Source organism: Pteropus alecto, unplaced genomic scaffold, assembly GCF_000325575.1.
Source record: "Pteropus alecto unplaced genomic scaffold, ASM32557v1 scaffold164, whole genome shotgun sequence".
In the NCBI taxonomy this organism is placed as follows: domain Eukaryota; kingdom Metazoa; phylum Chordata; class Mammalia; order Chiroptera; family Pteropodidae; genus Pteropus; species Pteropus alecto.
Genome location: NW_006439568.1, coordinates 16,259,852 through 16,281,546, shown reverse-complemented (window position 1 = coordinate 16,281,546; position 21,695 = coordinate 16,259,852). Strand labels below are relative to the sequence as shown.

The following is a 21,695-nucleotide window of genomic DNA, read 5'->3' as shown; positions in this document are numbered from 1 at the left end:
TTTGGTCTCTCAATTTGCTCAAGACATATATGCATTTTTTTTTTTTTAAGTTGGGTTTGGACAGTCAGGAAACTCAAGCTAAATTTTAAATAAGAAAAAAACCAGAACTGTCATAAAATGTGCCATTGCTTGGCACACAAATAGGATGCCACCATACTTTCATAAGCTAGCACAAATCTAAAAACCTTGGCTCGCCAATGGTCACAGGGAGAGAGCCCTCTTGCATTTGCAAACACTGCCCCCCTGGAGCAAAAGGTAAACACACAAATGCTCCCCTAAGGATCTCTAAGTTAGCTACAGTGCAGAAACGGAAAAGGCACCATGCAATTAGAAACCGAAAGCAATCACTTACTTTTTGCAGCCACTGAGTATAATTTTCCAGCACATGCTCCAGATGTTGAAGTTTCTGGGAAGAGAAATCCGGTTCCACGTGTGGAGCATCTCTCTGCAGAGCGTTTGTGTTGTACTGGTCTGTCGTACTCTCACGACAGTTCCCGTCGTGTTCTGGAAGAATGAAAGTGTAGGCACATTGCCCATACTGAATCCGGTTATATCTTCTCCCACCGTTTTCTGGACTTCGGCGCTGGTTGCTGCACCCTACGTGAGTCAGAATGGCAGCGAGGAAAGCTAAGGAAAAGAAAACTGTCATTGTACTGCCAGCACTCTCTTTCCGTGTCTCTCAGCAAAACTTGTTCCTTTCTTCTGACCTTTAAACTAGTTCTTATTTCAGGTAAAACTGCTTGTTTCTTTGACTTTTTCCCGTTCAAAGAAAGCTTTTGAAGAAGAATCACAGAAAACTAGCCATTTGTTAGCTTTGCTCTAAAATGTTATTTTTTATTTCACTGTAATGATAGTTTCCTTAGTTAAAACTTGAGATATTTATTGCATAGTAGCCGAGATTTATTGTTTCCTCTCTGTGTAACCGTTCAGCGTGGAGCCTGCCTGAGTCAGCTGCGTGTACATATTCTAGACCCTTTCCTCTGCCCTATCTGCTGCAGATCTGCTATTTTCTCCCAGACCTCAGTGAGTTTTATTAAGGTTGCACATCCAAGCCAAGCTGGAAGCAGGCAGCCTTTCACAAGATGACTTGACAGGAATGAGGGTGCCCCTATGCTAAGGATTGCTGATGGCTTAGAGCAGCAGGATCGTCTTACAAATTGGCTAGATGCGCATGACCTCGATCATGTATGGCCCTCCCGACCCTTACGCAGACAATTGTCTGGAGTCTTTAGAAGATTCATGACAAATCAATAAATACGGCAGTCCACCTTAATACACTTTTAGTGTACATGCTGACCTACTAAAATCTAGCAAACTAGCAGTGTGTTTTTAAAGTTACTATTTAATTGAGGAACTCTAAGAAGAAAATAGTGTCCAGTGAAATTATTTTTGATAGTGAATGATAAAACTGTATAATTACTAATTAAAAAAATTTATCCTTGACTCTGGAGACAAAGATATTAAAAACCAGTTTTAGAGATGGTTTTCTTTCATTGTATTCATTCAGACGTTTAGGAGGTAGAGAAAATTATCAGGGAGTGTCAAATTAGCAAAAATACTTCATAACTTGTCACTCAAAGGAATATAGCATGTGTATATTAAGTAGAATAATCTGAGTACCTTCTAAGATATGGATTTTAAATGAAACTGGTTCATTTAAAATGCAGCCCTGTGTATTCTGTGTATAGAAATTGAGCAACTTCCTTACAAAAACAGTGTGGTTACAATTTAAAACAGTGGACTGAGAATTATTAATTCCTGTGGTATATCCTAATCATACATTTCACAAGGACCTCTTTGGTGTTGCTATGGCTGTCTTTACTAGTGGCATAAAAGTTCCATATAAATTCTCCTGTGGCCACATAGAAAAACTATCTGAGAAAAACGCATATAATCAGGTGTACCAATGGGCCAGGAAAAAAGCCCTATGAGAGAAATCTCTGCTATTCTATTAAGAAACAAAAAATTATCACAAGGTGAATTCTCAAATCTAGGGCATAAACATCTGAACAAAGGGATCAGTAAAACACAAAAAACAGGTGATAATTATAGAATTAAGTTTATAGCACTGAGATCTTTACTAAGTGTGTGCAGAAAACATGAATTATGAGCAGGGGCTTTCATCAAGAACTGGGAGGGATTTCAGGGACTGGAGCTTCTCAACTGCACTCATGGTGTGAAAACAGAAGCCACAGATGCTGGCTCTCATGTCCCGGAATGGGGTGGGGAGGGGGGGTGCGGGGGAGGGCAGGGCGGTGGGCGAAGGGCAGTGGAGGTTAGAGATTGGCATGTAGGGAGAAGTTAGAGGAGAGGGCAAAACAAGCTCCAGAAAGAATGTGATTTACTTGGGGGAAATAAATTGTGACGCGGTTTATCAATCCTTTCCACACCAAAAAATAAATTTCTGATCTGACAGATATGGAAGCAAGTAATACCAAACATAGCAAAAAACCTTTGAACCATCTTTGCAGTCTCCTCCTAACATTGCATGTCTCCCTGTTGGCTGATATGTCACTCTCTTGTAATAATAATGACATTTATTAAGAGCTTACTATTCTCTAGGTCTGTGCTGTGTACTCCTTATACACGATCTCATTTAATGATGCGACAAACTTAAGACATGATATTATCTTTAACTCCATTTTATCGATGGGAAAACAGTCACAGAAAGGCTAACTGGAAACAACTCACATAGCTGGTAAGTGGTGATGCCAGTGTGTGAACTCTGGCCGGCTGCTTCCAAGTCTATGCTTGTGACCTGCAAGCCAGTCAGATCTCCCAAACGCTCCAGCTGCACTGATTCACAGTCCTAAAGAAGGTTAACGAATGGTACTTGGAAGAAAAAGAACTGATTAAAAGCCAATTTATGCTACAAATGTGATTTAATCCTTTCTCCGTACCCAAAAGAATAAACAAACAAACAAAAAGTGACAGGTAACCCATATGACCTAGTTTTTAAGGACCTGCAAGGGATGAAGTGGACTGGTCAAGCACAGATTGTCTAAGAGCATTTTCCAACATTGCTTGCTTTGACAATTATCCTCGGAAAGGAGAAAGTCCAAAACCAACACCTATGAGTGCTTCGTTAAGAACTAAATACAGCCAAAAATTGGCAGAAGACACACGGGTGAGCATTGAGGGTTCTATTAAAGTGCTCTTGCATTTTTTAACAGCCAAGATTGTTAAAAATCTGTTCGTGGGTGTGTGCCTACGTATGCTCACTCATGTAAACTTTTCCAATCTGAACACATGAAAAGAAGGAATGCAAAATTCCTGAGGGGAAAGTAGACAACTAAGAAAGGGAAGCCTGAAATACTGGTAAAAAGCGGGGGAAGGGACATAGAAAGAGTGAGAGAAAGAGATAGAAATTTGTTTTTTTTTTCCAGATAAACAAAAACACAAACAAATAAAAAAATACCCATCGCACTGTAAATACTAATGTCAATCTGGAAAAGAAAGTCTTAAGATTAATCTTAAGCAACTGGAAAACACAGGGATGTGCAGAATGAACCCATGTGTTTGGGAGTTCAGCTGAGGAGACACTGGGTGCATTTGAAGATTCTAATGACATGCCAAAAACCATATATTTTCAAGGACTTGAACCTACCAACAGCAATACTGTTATTATTGTTGGTGATTGTTCAAAAATGGTTTAGTTTAGTAGACTTTAGAATTTAGAAAGTAGTATGAAATAGAGGCTGTACCATATTTTTTAAAAAAATTCCTCTACCATACTTCCAAAAACAGTTAAAAAAAAAATGTTCTAAAGAACTACATAATTCTATTCAATTGTATACTTAGGGAGCTAGGTCTTGAAAGCTTTGTATGTTTGTATTTTATTTGCATTATCAGAGCTCCAGAATAAGAGTGTGTGTGCTTTAGGATTCTAATCGCATATTTATAATAACCCTACTAAACGTTAAGTTCATTCAGAAATTTCTAGTGAGATAGGGAACAGCATTCTTGTGGAAACTTAATGGACCCAAATCTATCCTAAAACCCAGTCTCTGTCACTTCCTTTGTGACGCAATCTCCAGGTTCAATAAGTGGCTCTCTCTGATGTATTTCAATAACCTTCTCTTCATATCTCCGTAATGGCATTTCTCACACTGCTTTCTAATTATTTCTTTTTTGGTCTCCCCATTCATCTGTGAGTTCATAAAGTGATCTCCCCTCTTTAATCATAGATTCCTAGCACTCTCTATGCACTTTGGTTGAAAGAATGAAAGAATAAATGAATCAGTGAATGAGCTACTTAGTACCTGATGACTGCGTGACTGGCCACAACTATTATAATATTGGGGTGAGTCTGCCTAGAATTGGGATGAAGCCAAACTTATTCTAAAAAATGAGACAGATAAAAGAACATGGTACAAAATAATGCAAAACATTTTTTTAGCCCTTAACAAATAATTTCCTCATTTAATAGTTATAGCACCCCCATAATTATGTATTGTTAACCTCACTTTGCAGATAAGAAAATTGCAGCACACACAAGTTAGTTGCCTAATATCTTAAGTGAAGTGGCAGAGTAAGAATTTGATCCTCAATCCATTTAACTCTGGGACTCACAATCGTAACCCACTGAGCTCTAGTGCCTCCAACATACCTCAGTATTAAGAAACAGAAAGAAAATAATTCTGAAATTCAGGGAACAGGAAAAACATGACCTCTACAACTAAGACTGCTCTCCTCCTTCTCCTCCTCCCCACAGCCTTCATGGATTCATGTTATAACCTTCTAAAATGAGCTAATAGTGAGCTAGGATACACCAGTATGGTTGTCCCATCTGCTAACCAATATCCAATGACTGTATAGTTATACTTTGGTCCCATTCTGAATGTTTAGTCTTCTAGTGTATTACCTGTTATAGATCTTGGTTATCACCCATGTTCTGAAATAAAATTAGACAATATAAAATAAAATAGAATTTATTTCTCAAAAGTACATCAGGTACTCCCCTGGTATTCATATGACACCCTACAAGGGCAAAAGGGGTGGGAAAGCATTCTCCTTCCTTGCATACTGAACATAATGTCGTTTAGCACATATTCTATAAATATATTCTTAGGGCACCATATTCTATAGCCCTCTCTGGCACTTTTAGGGACCAAGACTATCAGTAGGGCTATGGTCATGGCAGCTATGTGTAAAAAGAAGGGCACTTGGCTGTAATCCCTGGAGACAGAGCCAAGACTCCTTCATTCAACCATGTAGGCAGCAAAGGTGTCTGCAACAGATGGAAATACCACAGAAGGCTAACAGAGAAAAACAGGAAGATAGAGGCCATCACCTGGTGACTGTTGGCAATTTATGAGTACAGGTAAAATATTTGTTGAGAACTCCCAAACCCAGTGGGAAGACTTTACCAAAGAGCTGGAGACAATGCAGTGGGTGTGAGTGAGCAAGATACTATGGTGTATAGAGACATATAAATAATTGAGGAAAATAAAAATCATTTTGTAAACATTCTCCTGCCTTTCGATGAGAGAAATTCCCAGTGATTGGGGGATGTCTCACTTGCTAAGTCAGTGTTTTTTTATTGTAGCTATGCAAGTTGGAAAGAGCTGAGACAGAATTAACTTGTTCTACCTAATAAAGGAGTAGGGGACGATCCGGACATGGAGGACTGAAGCTAGAAAGGTTTAGAGAAAAGTCAAAAGAGACGGGAAACGTGTGCCTGTGTGGCTATAAGAAACTTGGGGAAATATATCAAGTATGGAGGTTTGGCGTGAAATTGTGTTTCCTGTGAGATAAAATCCCTCTTATTTATGTATGTATGTATGTATGTATGTATGTATGTATCTATTTATTTATTTTTTCAGTAAAATAGATGCTTTGAGACAAATGACTTCTTGAGGGTGAATGAGAAGAATTGTTGGTCCTTGCTCCAAACATGGAAACAGCTAACATCTGGGTTACATAGACTGTTAACATGAATGCAATTCTAGTCATTTATTTCACGTGAATCTTTCATACTCGATTAGAGCCTCTTAAGGATGCAGCTCTGTCTTACTGATCACTCTATCCCTTTTCCTGGCACATAGGAGGCAACTGAAATATTTGTGGTCCAGCTGACTGTCTGACTCATTCGCTTCAATTCTTGATGATGAGACTGGAAGATGTAGAAGCATCGCCCTCCCTTGGACATTTTCATGTGCTGATAGTGCCTAGATCCCAAGACTACATTCTAGAGTCACATAAGAAACTCAAGAGTTCAGAGATTCCAAAGCAAATCCCAGGAGTCACAGTAGTATGGTATCTAACACTCCCACCCACCCAGAGACACTGCCACGATTATACAACCAGTCAAGAAACATCTCAGAAATACTTTCCAATGTGAGGTTACTTGTTAATTATATAATATAGATAACTTCCACAAGTACCCAAGCCAAAATAGAACAAACAGCTGGAGACTGTTCCACGTAGAAATACAGATGCCAACATCCTCCTCATACCAGAATGGAGAAAGAGTTCCAATAGAGATCCAGTGACATGGCATTTTATTGCGGGAAAAAGCACATAAACCACTTTGCATTTACTGAGGGTCTCCTCCTCTTCTCTTTTTTTTTTTACAGAAGTCTTGATTTCCAGATTCGAGAAGAATGCAAAGGTCTCTCTGTCTCAACTTTTTCAACTTCAGAAAGAATACGTATTTGAAAGGAATGATTGGAATCACTATTTGATGAATCATGTACCCGATGGCACTTGGACAGTAGCTAATCATTGTAGCCAAAGCTGATAAATGTCCTTGATTAAGGCAGTGATTCAAAGATAGAGGACTTTTTCTGATTTTTGTGTTTGTGATTAGAGAGTTATGACAACTCCTGCTTATCAGAGAGGGAAAAAAAGATCACTCATAACTATTGCAAACTTAAGATGACAATATGGAAATAAAGTCCCCGAATTTTTCTAAAATCTATCACTTTCTTTTTTAGTCTTATTTTCATACTCTCTGTTAATCTAATCTTATTTTCCCTCCTCCAGATTGGATGAACTGTGTCATAGAAATTAAGCTCGGAGACAGATAGCTTTATTTTTGTTTTTGTTCCTTGTTTATGCTATTAAAGAAGATTGGGTTACACTAGACAAAACATTTAATTATTCTAAGCTCAGTTTCTCATCCATAAAATGAGGATGAAGATACAGTGCCACTTTTAAAAGAGGGATGTGAAGATTAAGTAAGATAATGTATAGGAAGTACTAAGCACAATGTCTAGAGCATATCAGGTGCTTTAAATATCAGTTCTTGTTTCCAAATGTGAGTTCCCTTTCTCATACACAAAACTGGTCCTATGTTTATAGTTAAATGTTATGACTATATTTACCTAACTCTATTCGTTATAATTTTTCCTCTTAATTGTTTAAAATCCCTTCTGAATCTCTTAAAAATCACAATATTTAAGAAGTACATTTTAATATGGAGGGTGACCATGTTCACCGTGATAATTCATATAAACAGCTCTGGTTTCTTTGAGGGCAGGGACTTCAATGTTCTTCCTCATTGCTACATCCCCAGTACCGAGAACAGGGAGTGTCTGACTCATAATAGGTGCTCAATGAATAATATATTAAATGAATAAAACAAATAGGAAACAATTTAGTAAGAATATACTACTCCATAGAGACGTTTAGTAGGGCAGACAGACATATAAACTAATCATGTTTGGTAGCATGATAAGAATTTTATTCCCTGGAAATCATGGGAGCAACATGGATGCCATTTATGGCTTGTTACCATGACTTGTTATCTGACTCATTTCCAGCCAATTCAACTAGATGACCTTATTTCAAGAGCTACTTTTTTGACTAGACTTGTGGCATATACCACTCATTCTGTTTCCTGGTATGGGGAGATAGGGTAGCAAGTGTTTGCTTCTGATAAAATGAAAAAGAATTGAAGCACTCTACTATTAATCTTATAAGAAATATACGGCTTGACATAAATTGTACATAAGCAAAGGAAGCCTTATTTTATCTATTTTTTCTCCAAAACTAATTTTGTTTCCCCTAAGGCTCTAACCAGATTAGCAATTTGGCAAATAAATCAGAAAATAAATTTTACTGGTATATAAAACATAAAAATATAATGGTTTAACCAGGCTTAGTTCATAAATTGACAGGCAAAGACCAGTTCTTTTAATGATAACCTTAAATGAAATACCCATCAAGTCTGAAAAGTTTACAATTTTTTTCAGCAAATATTTATCTTGATTCTTTCCTCTTTCTCTTTGTCTTATAATTAGCAAGAATCTTTAAAGGGGAGAATTGTGACAAATGAAGAAAGACTAGGACAGAAGACAAACATAAAAGACTAAAAAAAAAAAAAATGAAAAAGATTGTCATAGCTATTTAATTCTTTATAGTTAAATGTTCCTTCTATTTGTGATATATACAGATGGATCATTTTTAGCTCCAGAGATACCTGCATATTTTGCAAATATTTCCCAAATGTGGGTCACATTCACTTTCACTCTATTTACCAAACTATGTACATGGCTCTTGTACTATCGTTTACCTAATAGTTTCCTTAACTCAAATTTTAAGCTTTCTACATATTTCAGATTTACCTTACACAAGAGTATCTGGAAAACCAATTACTTGTGCTTTTTCCTAACGTACATTAAAATAAATGCAGAATAGTAAGATAAGTATCTCTCCACATACCACCCACCAAATATTTCATGTTCCCAGTGCAATGTGTACCACACTTTGGGAAAATGACTTAATGCTATCAACAGCAGAGTCATCCATCTTGCAAAATGAATGAAACAATACTTCCTGTCAACATATCTGTGGAAAGGACTGTTGGAGCTTCAGTCCCTCAAGATCAGTTTACATCATGTCCAGAGTGTTTAGGGATTGTTTCCACTCTGTAGTCGAATCAGAAATACAAAAAAAAAAAAAAAATTGAAATAGAGGCTGCTGCTGCCAGTGAGCACCTGAAGGAATTCCCTACATCCCAACTAGGGAAAGCAGGGTGGGGGGTGGCAGCAGCCCTTCCCGTAATGCTGTCCACTGACAGAAATGCCCAACTGAAGGTCTGAAATTGAAACTAATAATTGACCAGGAATTTCAACAGCTCTTCTCTCAAATCTGGCAATGGAAAGAATAGTGAAGTTATTTAGTTTCTGAAGAGTAAATCTTCACTCCTTTTTAGTCCAGCATTTGGAAGAATGTTAGGGAAATAGTAAACAAATTTCTTCTCAAGAGTTGCATTCCCCTTGGAGAATTTACATTCCTTCCTGACATCCCTCAAATAGCCATAAAAACACATCAGTTCAAAAAAGGGAGGAAGGAGAGTTAATATTTAAAGGAAAAGTTAGGAATCAATTACTCTCAGTTTAATAATAGCTAACATTTATTAAGTACTTGTGATATATTCAGGACTGTGCTAATAGCCGTACCTGCATTATTTGTCCCGTTACAATCACAATAACCCGATATGTAGGAACTTTTATTGCCATTATTTTACAGAGAAAAAACAAACTTAGAGAAGTTTCAGGCAGGACGCAAGCCCAGAGAGTTCTGATCCCAGAGTTGAAGCTTTTAATCATTATATATACAGAAAGACTCAGTCAGTCCTTTGAAAGCACGTAGTCATTTAGATTCTCAAATTATCTTCCTGATTTTAGCATCTATTTCTGTATTTGTTAAACCAAAAAGAAACACAGAACTTGATACTCAATTATACCAAAGGAAATTGTAACAGTTGAAAATGACAGCTATCAAGAAAAGTTAACAATTATAGTATATTTATTGTATGTCGATCACTTTACATACATTATCAAATCAAACCTTTAAAACAATAATATCATACCTATTTCAGAAATGAAGAAACTGAAAGTAAGGCACTTATCAAGATTATATAATGAAGTGGCATTTTAAACAAGCTACATCTGACTTTAAGATCTGATCATCTTGACTAATATGCGAAAGAAAATTCTCTAAAATAAATGAAAAAAAAAAAAAACAACACTTTCAAGGTATTTATATGGAGGACTTTAGCCAGCCATATCCTCATCTTCACTGTGTGAGAAGGGTAGAGGTAAAGATTATGAAGAGCCTTGGTGGCCAGTGTAACTGTTGGTTTTTAGTCTGAGATGGAAAGTGATTACAAATTTTTGAACAGAGGAATATGTTCTGTCTTGTAGCTTAAAAGGACAGTTGCTTTGTAGATGAGCAAGGACAAAAACCTAGAGTCAAGTGAAGAAGCTCTTTCAATGACCCAGCTGATGGTGGCTTCAATGAAGGCAGTGGCTGTGGAGATGAGAAGTGATCAGGTAAATATTTTGAAGGTGAGACCAAAACTATTTCCTGACAGCTTGTCCATCAGGTGGGAGAGATATCTCAAGGTTTTGAACTAAGGTAATAGAAAGTTGAATTTTGTTAACTGATATGGAGATGATTGTGAACAGATAGAGAAAAAAGAGAGTATAGGAGCTTAGTTTCAGACATGTAAAATTTGAGATACTTATTGAAGAGGCAGCTAGGAAGCAGTTGGATATATAACTCTAGAGTTAGGGAAATAGTCAAAAATGGAGATATAATTCTGGATAGCATCAGGGAGTGTTTAGATAGTATTGGAAGCCATGACAGTAGAGCCGATCATGAAGGGAGTAAGGATACACAGAGAAGAAAAAAGATCTAGGAATTGGATTCTGAGTGTTAAGATTAGGAATATGAAAAGGATTAAGCAAAGGAACCTAGAGAGAAGTAGTAAGTGAGATAGAAAACAAAACAAAAACAACAAAAAAACAGAACAGTGTCCTGGAAACTATGTTGCAAGAAGGAGGGTGATCGACTATGACAAATGTAGCTTTTATATCAAGTAATATGAGGACTGGGCTTCTAGTGAAGATGGCAGAGTAGATAAACACTGTTCCCTTTTCCTTCCATGACCACATCAATATTACAACTGAATTATAGAATGATCACCCTTCAGAGCTGCCTGAAGACCAGCTGAACAGAACTCCCATAACTAAGGACATAAAAAAGAAGCCATATCGAGACTGGTAAGTGGGGCAAAAATGCTAAATGGGCTGGTCCCACACCCACATGTGGTGGTTAAAAATGGGAAGGATCTCAGCTGCAGATGTCCCCACTTAGGGGTGAGGGGTCCCAGTCAAACACCGTGGTCCCCAGCCCAAAGCACCAGGTATGATGGGAAGAACGGTCATCACAACAGCTGGCTATGAAAATCAACAGGGATTCAGTCCAGATGAGACAAAGAGCTGTTGCAGACCCAGGCATCCTCTTAAAGGGCCTGAACACAGGCTTACTTTCTTACAAACACTTGCTCTAAGCTCCAGTAAAGGAAGAATAGTTCAAACAGCCCCAGAGACATAGGAGGAGGAACTGAATTGTCTGGCTTCAAGGAAAGGGCTTGAGGGGCAGTTCTCTCTGGACTAAAGTGCAGGCAGGCGCCATCGTTCCTTTGTTGAGCCCTCTCCTACACAGCCTGCAGGCGCAGACAAGCACCAGGTTTGAGAATCCATCAAACTTGCTAACACTGCTCTTTGTCCATCTTGATGACATTTTGAGACTCTGCCACACCCAATTCATATGCCTTGCCCGAACCTCTTTAAGAGGCTAATCCATACAAGTGGCCAGCCTGGGCCTATACTATGGACCTTCCTAAAATCTCTCAAAGGTCCACAAACCACAAATAAGCAGCAGCTGGCCCCGATGCTACCAGTACCTCATGCTAAGCAGCCCTAAGCCTGGCACTAGTGGCAGCTGGCCTTGGTTCACAGCATAACCATTCACAGGTACCTCTAAGCCCCGCACAGACAGCTACCAACCACAGATCACTCTATAGCTCCTAAGAGGCAATGTCTGACCTTAGCCAATACCAGAGCCCCTACCAAGACCCAAAACCAACACACTCGGTGGCTGGCTTCTGACTACACCAGAGCAGCACCCAGTTAGCCACAAATGACACACTCAAAGGGTGGCAGGCACCAGAACCTTACTAAAGAAAATCCCTGTCTGTGGGGATTGTCCACTGTAGTCATGTCCAGTCCTTGCAGTCAGGTGAGCTGAGGGTCAATCCCAGCCACTGACGTGCCAATAGTAATCAAGGCTAAACTACAACAGGAGGACACACACAACCCATACAAGGGACACCCTTGGAGCATCCAGCTCAGGAGAACGGGGAGTCTGCACCACTGGGCCCCACATGACACCTACTACATAAGGCCACTCTACTAAGGCTGGGCACCATAGCAGCTCTACCTAATACATAGAAACAAACAGAAGGAAGCAGCCATATGAGGAGACAAAGAAACATGTCCCAAATGAAAGAACAGTATAAAACTCCAGAAGGGAATGGCATAAAATATTCAAAGTGATGGAAAGCAAAGACCTACCACTGAGACTATACCCAGCAAGGCTATTGTTTAGAATAGAAAGAGAGATAAAGAGCTTCCCAGACAAGAAAAAGCCGAAGGAATGCATCACCACCAAACCAGTATTACAAGAAATGTTAAAGGAACCTCTTTAAGAAGAAAAAGTAAAAACTTAAAAATACGAATAAGACAGTATCTCAAAGAAAAAAATTCTTACCAACAAAGGTAAACACATAGTAAAAGCAGTTTAGTGAACACTAAAGCTAATACAAAGGTTAAAAAGCAAAAGTGGAAAGATCATGTGAAATTATAATAATAAATTAAGGGATGCACACAAACACACACACAAAAGAAGTAAAAAATAATGACAAAACATAAACATGGAGAGGGTGAATAAAAATGTTAGTGATTAGAATGTGCTCGAACTTAAGTGACCATCAACTTAAATTAGACTGCTGTAAACATAGCTTAGTATATATGAAGCCTATGGTAACCACAACCAAAAAATCTAGAACAGATACAAGAAACAGAAAGGAATCCAAATATGATACTACAGAAAATTATCAACAAATGAGAAGAGAGCAAAAGAACAGAGGAACAGAGAACTATAAAAGCAATCGGAAAGCCATTAATTAAATGGCAATAACTACATATCTATTAATAATTGCTTTCACAAAAATGGATTAAATGTTCCAATCTTAAAGACAAATGAGTAAAAAAAAAAAAAAAGGTGGTACATATATACAATGGAAATATTATTCAGCCATTAAAAAGAATGAAATCTTTACCATTTGTGACAACATGGATGGAACCAGAGAGTATTATGCTAAGCGAACTAAGTCAGACAGAGAAAGACAAATGCCATATGATTTCACTTATATGTAGAATCTAGAAAACAAAATAAATGAACAAAAAAGAAACAAACACATAGATACAGAGAACATTTCAATGGTTGCCAGATAGGAGGGGGTTTAGGGAGCTGGGTGAAAAAAGTGAAGGGATTAAGAAGTACAAATTGGCAGTTGCAAAATAGTCATGGGGATGTAAAGTACGGCATAGGGAAAATAGGCAGTCATATTGTACTCGAAGAAATACTGGTGCCAGAAAATAAGTCTAATGTAGACATATGACTGCAATATAACCCTTTTACTTAGCTTGATAAGATTTTTGAAGTGAGTTACTTTTCTTTTTTATGGCAAAAACCTTGACGTTTCCTGTTAAAAGGGGGCAGTGACTTGCAGCAGGAGATTTATGTTTAAAGAGGTATGTATGTTCTTCGTTTCACTTTATTTCCCTTTAAGTATTGTGGGTTTTTCCTGCTTTGACCATTTGTAGGAGAAGACCTCCAGAGTGGTACAAAATGACTTGGCAACATCTTTAGAAATGAAAGAAAAACCTGTTGTTTGGGGATTTTCTAGCAATAATATCTAGAGAATTATTTTTCTTCTGGACTTATACATGGCTTTCTCTAAAATTATTTCCTTTATATGAAGACAATCACATCTACTTTTCAATCCTTTCAATCAAATGTAGCATAAAAAGCTATTGATGAGTAAGTCAAAGATTATTTTACCTGGAGAAGCATGATGAAAGGGAAACATAATCAAACTTGGCATTTTAGAAAATCTGATTTAAAAAAAAATTTCCAAATACCTAGACAAATTTACTATATGACCAGAATGACATCTCAAATCAGTGGGCAAAGGAATATTTTTTGGTGGGGGGAAGGGGGCAGGGAGTGGTTTAAATAAATGGTGTTAAAACAATTGGGTGTCCATCTGGTAAAAGATAAAGTTTGCTTCACACTTCACACTGTGCACTAAGATAAATTCCATGACAATTTAAGTTTTACATTAAAAAAATAAATTATTAAAAGAAAACATATCCTTAGGTCAAGAAAGCTTTTCTAACTTAAAATCTGGAATCCATTTTATAAATGTAAACATTTGATCATTTTGGCTACCAAAAAATATAAAATATCTCAATATCAAATTAAAAAGAAACAATGAACAAAACCAAAAGACAAATCACAGAGAAAAAGTTAATTGAATTCACAGCATATAAGAAAAATACAAATTTAACTACATCAAGCAATGTCTAAACAATTATATTGGCAAAAATTCAAAAGTTAGACAATCCCAATTTGTTAGTAAGTTTATGGGGAAACTGATGATCTTATACATTACAGGTGAAAAATAGTACAATTATAAATGCATTTATCTTTTGACCCAGAATTTTGCTTTGGGGAATTATACTACAGAAGGATATGAATGACATATATTCAATTATTTACTAAAATATTGCTTGTAACAACAACAAAAAACAGTTGTATCTTTTGAATCATATGACTGTATAAACTATCCAAACCAAAAAGAAATTTAAAAAATAATAACAAAGAAAAACTAGAGTCGAATTCTGATTCACTTTAAGACTAATCTTGAATAGTAACTTAACCATCCTGAGCTTAATTTCTTAATCTATGAAACTGAAAAACAAACAAACCTTACTTATCTCATATTTTTTTCTTTATAATAAATGATATAAAACACGTGAAAGTGTTTTTGAACTGTGGAGCGGCATGAAAGGAAGACATATCTTTTGTTTTCTTAAAAGAACTTGCTGGGAAACATACAAAGTAAGGCAGAATCTAATGAGGTAAGTATATGAACAGAGAAACCTCTAATATTCAGTTTAATTTCTTTATTCATTCTCAATTTTCATTAATTCTTTATTCACTCTTTTCAAATTCCGCTTTACTCATAAAAGTTTTTCTCCAAGCCTGGAAAGACAGCCCCTCCAAATTCTCCTCTCTGGGTGTCCCTCAGCTGCCACCCCTCTCCTGGCAAGCGAGTGGTGTGGGGACACCTCTGGGCTCCTGTCCTGCAGCTACCCAGAGAATCCACTGTTACCCACTGTAGCACCATATTCTTATTTCTGTCTACTTTTATTCTTTTTTCTTTTTACTCTTTTTTCTACTATCTTTGCCACCTCTGCTGTCCGCTCCTCCACCATATCCGCTACTTCCCGGCTCCCACCTCTAAGGAAGGCTGCCAGGTGCAGGCTCCAAGAATGAGGCATGGGGATAGCTCCTCGGATTTGCCCCCAACACACTGCAGCTTCCCATGCTTCCACTGGCCCCGCCGTGTAGAGTGGGAATTAGTCCAAAGAAGCTAGGACTGGTAGGGCCCAGGTGCCCTTGTGATTATGTCTTGCCATAGCCTGAACACTGTGATTTTTTAAATTCACATCTCCTGTACTTGTTCCCATAGGGAATTGCACTTCCCATGAGAAAGCAACTTGTATCATCCCCTCTCCTTTATCTTAGGTTAGCAGTGAGGGGGTTGGCATTCTGTCTCATCATCCACCCCGACCCAACTCCCTCCCGGTCCTTCCACCTGCGAGCCATCTGATTTCCCAGAAGATGGATCCATTATCTCCCTATTCTCTTTCCCCAGGTTTCACCAGCTTGTGGGGTTTTCTCAGACGTACCTCTTTATTCTGGCTAGTTTTTCATCTTAAAAGAATGATTCTGGAGAAGTTACAAACACCGAAGACCTTTCCTGAGATCACTGTTGTGCAAGATCACAATTCCAGAACAGTAATCCCCTGCCTTGCTGATGACTGGCAGATTTCCCAAAAGACACAACCCCAAATTTACCAAAATTCCCTCTAAAAACATTTTTTAATTAATTCATTTTAAGTATGACTGTCATATGACACTCCGAGACTGATTATAAGAAAAGTGACAATGTTCCTCAAGTCCCAGAAGATACACTATTATGTAACCTGCCCAGTTATGGGGTCAGTCAGAAGACAGCAAAAATGTTCATACATTTTTTTAAAAAATCAAACCAAGAAAATAAAGTTTTTAACATCGAAATTATTTGAGTCAATCTCTAAAAGGAAAGATCATAAAAATCATAAGATAAACACATTTTAAACAGAATTTAAAGAAACGTGTACTTTTTTTTTTTTTTGGTGAATCTTGTATTCAAAAGAGGAAAAACAGACCTTACCAGACTGCATAGGCTCCGGAAGGATAAAGCACACATCTCAAACACCAAGGAACATGCTGTATAAGGGTGCCGTGCTCAGTAATACTTGAGCATTTGGAAATGCATAGCCATCTGCTGAATTATTTTTGCTCTTCTTGAGTTCAGTTTGGTAGATATGTCTGTTTCTCATGCACACCCAAAGTCCCCACTAAGAACTGAGACCAGAGAATTACTGTGGTTTCACTACAAAGTTTCAATGACTTTCATAGAACATTTCTAGATTACGTTGGAAATTGTTATAAACACTTCCTGATGCCTCTGTCATCCACTCGACTGAAAAAATATCTTTTCTTTCTGATCTTTAGCTATTGCTGAAGTGTTACCTATCTGTCCGTGTACTTCCTGGATGCCATGTCCTGTAACCTTGTGCCGTGACCTCGGCATGACAGCTGTTCCAATGGTTTTGGCTGAGGCTGTCGCATTTACTCACCAAAAGAAACATACTATTTGGCTCCTTGCTTACTGTATGTCTGCTGCTCCTGGCTGCGGACCTCCTGACAGGTTGCTCTGTCAATTTTACTAGGTAAAAGGTCCTGAGAGAGGCTTGTTTTACATAGATGGACTGCATTATGTTACTGACATCTGCTACGCAAGAGAACAAATATTGCTGCCCTAAACCTTCAAACTTCATGCATATAACAATTAAATGGGTCCATTTTCCACAAATAGCCATGGCACAGTGAAGAGAATTAAATTCATGCAATCATAGGTGAATTAGAAACCCAAAATACAGGTTAGGGCCCATTGTACAATTAGTCTGAGATTCAGATAGTTTTTAAATAAAAAATAAAATATTCTAAAATAGTATTTAGAATATTATTTATTGGAGTCTAAAAAAAAAGAGGCTTGAAAAACATGCAATTAATTTTAAACAAGAGAAAGTTTAAAAGGTCATAAAATACTAGCACTGAATGATTTAAATAAATCCTTTTATCTTGCAGATAAGAAAACTATAGCTCAAAGATTTGCCCCAGGTTATAATGGCTTTCCACCATAGAAAAGCCAATAGTGGTTGACACATCCCCACTATATTTTCACTGTACTTTCGTAATTTATTTCCTGAAAAACAACCTCCAATGTAGGATTTCAGCATCCAAGCACCAAAACCAAATTTTATTTTTTACTTTTAATCTTTACCTCTCAAGTATACTCAGGAGAAACTTTTCTCCCTTCCCTTCCCATTCTTACCTGATTTCATTTAAAAAAATACCTTCCAATCCCATGGTAGGGTTATTGGATATATATAAGGGAGTTGGAGAGCTTCAGGATAAATTTCTACATGGTAAATCAAATAAAACATGACTATAAATAATTACGGCCATAAAAACCAGCTTACTTGCTCCTGGCCTAAGAGGAATCAGAGCAGTGAAAAGAAATTAGCCAGAAGATCGGTATGGTGCTAGACAAGGGAGAAAGACAACATGACCTGTTATTCTATTTGAGGACCTCTATATCTGGGAGGTGTGTGGGGGGGGGCAGTCTGATGGGGAGGATGGTGATTATTTTCGGCCACCAGTACTATGCTTGTAATTTCTCACCTGAATGACTTGATGTCTGTTAAAAGACAAGGAATTCATGTTCTCTGCCTGAGGTCCCGGAGACCTGGGTTCAAATCCCTGTTCTGACATTTAGCTGCTGTGTGCTTTGGAAAAGGCTCCTAATTGCTTCCAACTTGTGTTTCTTCCTCAGTGACAGGGAAGTAATCATGTCTGCCTCCCAGGGATCATGGTGAGGTTGAAATGAGATAGCGCGAGCAGAAAGCTTGATATTCACAGAGGCCTAATTAGTGCAGTTTTCCTTTGTTTTTATAAAGTAAGACTATTAATAAATAGGAAGAAAAATGCAAACAGTACAGCAAATCAGATTGTTGTTTTTGTTTCTTTGCAGACTAGTGATGTTTAGAATCTCTTTCAAAGAATACTATGAATTCTTCCAAACTCCAAGTGGAATTCTTCCTAATACCACTTGAAAGTTCACTGGGTTTGAGAAACTCTATCTGGCGATGCCATGTTTGAGACAAGAGCCTGGCGAAACGTTTTTTGGCCTGGTTCACTTTTGACCCCCTGAGATTTATTTTTTCCTGTCCCTCTTCTCTTTTCTCTCTGTTTTCCTTCTTCCTGGCACTGCCCCTAACAAGCCCATGAGAAAACTCCAGTTTTTCTTTTTACCACTGCTTGCCCTTCTGCAACAGGTTTAGTGAGAACTGAGGGGGGTGAGGCGGAAATGGAGGAGAGAATAGAATCCACACACACATCCACTCCTCCCAGTCCCAAAGAGTGCCCTTCCAAACCTCTGTTGTGACCCTCCCTTCCTTTCTGGTTCAGTTTGTTCATCTGTTCAGGGCAAGGGTGAAAGGTCACTGGGCGGAGCCCCACTAATTGCACTAGGAAATCTCCCAGTAATGCAGGGACAACGGACAACGGGGAAAACCAAGAAAGAAAAAAATAGAAGTACGAAGGAGAAACTGCTGCCAAAAATTGTTATTGAATCCCTTTGGATTTATTTAGAACATATTGCTCTGCATATAAATATAAAACCAAACAGATCTCTAAGCCAGCCTGTTTCGACCAATTTGACATTTCACTGGAAACTAAAGTTGTGTCTCTGTGATGCCAAAATATCTGGATGAAAAGTGAAAAACTGTGTCAATAAACAAATATCTGTTAAGCCTATTACCCAAGTATAGCCCAGTGCTCAGGCTGAGAGGATAACAGACGTAAGACAACAGGACCTTCCTCTTCAAGGAGCTTACAATGGCAGCAGACTCTAATAATAGCATCCTGGCTAAAATATCACTCCACCACCACACACGCTGATCACTCTCCTATCATTTTATTTATCTCCTGTTATTAATTTATCTTCTATTATCTTTCTTTATAGCCTTCGTAAACTATATCTGGATCTAATCTATCTTTCCATTCATCTGGCAGTCTATCCATCGATTTATATCTCTATGTATCTGTCATCTATCTATCTACCTAAATACCTACCTTAAAAAAGATTATTTTCTTCATCAATTTCTCCTTCTAGAATGTAAGCTCCATGAGAAAGGGGGTGCGGTTTTATTCACTGCTATAATCCTGGTCCAAGAATTGAATCTGACACAGTTGACACTCAATGAATATTTTTTGAATGAACTGATGATATAGAGCAACAAGATAAGTCAGGAAAATCTTCATGGAGGAAGGACATCTTCAGCTGAACCATGATGGACAGACAGAATTTGAATAGATAAAAAGAAGAGAACATTCCAGATACGGACATAGCATGACTTAAGATGACAAGGCTGGAACAGCATAGCATACAAAATGTGGGGCAAATAGTCTCACCCTCTCTAAAGGAATATGTAAGACGCCGATGTCCGGCTGCCTGGATTTAGACAGATAAAATATTAGAATTACAGTATTTAATCAATTCATAGATACTAATGTCATTCAAATATGGTTTCCAAGTGTTTGTCTTGTCTTTGTAGAAGCTTGCATCCCAGGATCTTCATTCCAGGAATGGATCCTCACTGTTTAACAGGATAATTGAAACTCAAACTTTATGGAGTTTACCAAAGGAATAGCTGCTGCTGATACCTAGCTTGTCCTCTGATTTCCTTCCCCTTTGGTCTGTGATCTCTTATTATTATTATTATTATTTATGCCTACAGCACCTGGTCTTCTTAGGTGGTCTCCCATCCATGTACTAACCAGGCCTGCCCTGCTTAGCTTCCAAGATCAGACATCAAGCTTGTTCAGGGTGGCATGGCCATAGATCATGGACCGTGGCTCCACTGGGGCACGAACCTAGGACCTTCTGCATGTAAAGCAGACGTGCTAATCGCTACACTATGAAACCACATCCCTGTGATTTCTTTTAATTTTCCAGCTTTATGACCATTTGCAATGGTATTCAATATACACGCCTTTCTTACTTTTCACTAAAACCTATATAATGTTTGTATGTGACAACATGGCTAAACCTTGAGGACACTACTCTTAAGTAAAATAAGCTGTCATAGAAGAACAATTACTGCATGATTCTATGTAAATGAGGCGTCTAAAATAGTCTAACTAATAAAATCAGAGACTAGGTGGTTGCCAGAGGCTGGGGGGAGAGAGAAATGGTACGTTTCTAAATAACAGGAATAAAGTCTTAATTATGCAAGGTGGATAAGATTTGCTGTACAACATTGTCCCTATAACAAACAATACTGTATTGTACACTTAAAAATTTGTTGCTAAGGTTAAGTCTCATATTAAATGTTCTTATCACAATAAAATAACCTTAAAAAATTAAAATAAAAATAATTAAATAAACAATCCCTAGGGCTAGGAACCCTATCTTCTGCTTGTTCTATAAGCCACACAGCCCCTCCACCACCACCCCCACACGAGACCACACACTCATTCTTCAGTGATGACCCAAGATCCTGGGCACGGGTCTTGGCCCAGCAGAAGCTACATAAGAGAGAGTTGACTCTGAAGATAAACTGCTCATTTCTAAAGAAACCCATAAATTTATTAAAGAGTCCAAAATTAGAATCCAAGAATCATAGTCATTTATTATTTAAGCAAGAGATTTCAAAAATAAAAAAGTTATTTCCATCTTTAAACATGTTGGCTGCTATTAGTTCTATGTGCGTAATGGGTCCAGCTATGTACGGCCATCACTATTATAGGGAGTAAGGTCTGCGTTTAGTTAGAGCAGTATTAAAAATACGTATTGCAATGGATGACATGGGTAACAGTAGACTGTGGATAGAAATAAAAAAGTTCAGTTAATCCTGACCTTAGACCATTTAAGCACATTACAGCTTCCCAGCTGAAACATGACGGACAGTCATTTTTATATAAATAAATATGTGTCTGACAATATAAGTTATCATCCTGGTGAAAATATGGTGGCATTCTCTAGCCCTTCATTTCTCTTTTATGAGCTTCCCTTTTTTCTGCTTTCTCTTAATTCAGGTTCGTCTTTGTCCTGAATTCGTCTCATGTTGTACAGTGTTCCTGGTAGCTCTAGATCAATTTGCCTATAAACAATTCGCCAGTGTATAATTTAGCCAAAAGGCAATTTTCTAAATGGCTAATTTACTGAAAGCAATTCCTCGAAAGGAATGGCTTTTTGCAAATTGCTTTTTGGTGAAATGGTCCATGTTCCTCCCTGGACCTTATCTACTCACAGGAACTGAACTACCACTGTATAATCATGTCTCCCACATCCATATCACTTACATATTCAACTTGTATATTCCTTTGACATGTTAAAATTTATATGTCTAAAAGTCTCCTTCTCAATTCTC

At 37.8% G+C, this 21,695-nt stretch overlaps 1 protein-coding gene and 1 long non-coding RNA gene across 12 annotated transcripts in view; one reads left to right on the top strand and one right to left on the bottom strand.

The window, feature by feature from the left end:
- Positions 1–1,152, bottom strand: part of ANGPT1 (angiopoietin 1) — a 232,150-nt gene extending 230,998 nt beyond the window's left edge. For 2 of the 4 annotated variants that reach the window (XM_015593045.2, XM_006916614.3), the window contains exon 1: positions 353–649. In XM_015593045.2, the coding sequence (XP_015448531.1) occupies positions 353–649 (297 nt within the window). Of the gene's footprint in view, positions 1–348 lie in introns of all 4 variants that reach the window. The other 2 variants (XM_025050144.1, XM_025050145.1) reach the window with 2 other exon arrangements.
- A 1,414-nt stretch (positions 1,153–2,566) lies between these two features.
- Positions 2,567–20,127, top strand: LOC107195995. 8 transcript variants are annotated; one of them, XR_003047706.1, is made up of 8 exons: positions 2,567–2,698; positions 4,188–4,303; positions 6,048–9,986; positions 10,155–10,283; positions 10,930–11,015; positions 13,575–13,613; positions 14,907–15,005; positions 15,806–16,230. It is a non-coding gene; the product is annotated as an uncharacterized LOC107195995 (long non-coding RNA). The 8 variants fall into 8 exon arrangements; XR_003047705.1 differs by lacking the exon at positions 2,567–2,698 and adding an exon at positions 2,822–3,127; XR_003047707.1 differs by lacking the exon at positions 4,188–4,303 and having other exon boundaries at positions 2,621–2,698; positions 6,579–9,986.
- Positions 20,128–21,695: the final 1,568 nt, after the last annotated feature.